The sequence below is a fragment of the Eurypyga helias genome, unplaced genomic scaffold (assembly GCF_000690775.1).
Source record: "Eurypyga helias isolate BGI_N326 unplaced genomic scaffold, ASM69077v1 scaffold27951, whole genome shotgun sequence".
Lineage (NCBI taxonomy): Eukaryota > Metazoa > Chordata > Aves > Eurypygiformes > Eurypygidae > Eurypyga > Eurypyga helias.
The window spans coordinates 1,330-1,716 of NW_010233161.1; the positions used below are offsets into that span (position 1 = coordinate 1,330).

The 387-nt window shown below is 67.4% G+C and overlaps 1 protein-coding gene across 1 annotated transcript in view; it reads right to left on the reverse strand.

Moving 5' to 3' along the window:
- Window positions 1-240, reverse strand: part of LOC104517102 (vang-like protein 2-B) — a gene marked incomplete at both ends in the record, with an annotated part of 1,439 nt that extends 1,199 nt beyond the window's left edge. Inside the window, one exon of the mRNA XM_010161659.1 lies at window positions 1-240. This exon is cut by the window's left edge and continues 380 nt beyond it. Within this exon, the coding sequence (XP_010159961.1) occupies window positions 1-240 (240 nt within the window).
- Window positions 241-387: the final 147 nt, after the last annotated feature.

Genomic DNA, 387 nt, shown 5'->3' on the forward strand with positions numbered 1-387 from the left:
CGCTTTCGGGGTGCGGCCGCGCCCCCCCCGCCGCAGCAGCTGGGGCAGGAGCATGAAGGCGAGGGGCGTGAGGAAGGCGAGCAGCGCCAGCGCCCCGGCTAGCGAGACGCCCAGGTGCCGGGAGCAGTCCAGGTGGGCACTGTCCTCCATGTCCTTGGTGATGCGGGTGATGTCATCGTGCGAGATGCTGTGCTCAGACGTCCCTGTCACCACCGTGGTGGTCTCGCCCCAGTTGTCATCCTGGGGAGGACAGATGGGAGGGCTATGTGGGACTGGCTCTGCGTCACCCCCTGTCCCCAGTGCCCTGGGATGCTGCCGGCCGCACCAGACCTCCAACCCCACTCTCCCATCTGCCAAACCTCAAAAGCCGGATGACTGCCGTGCACA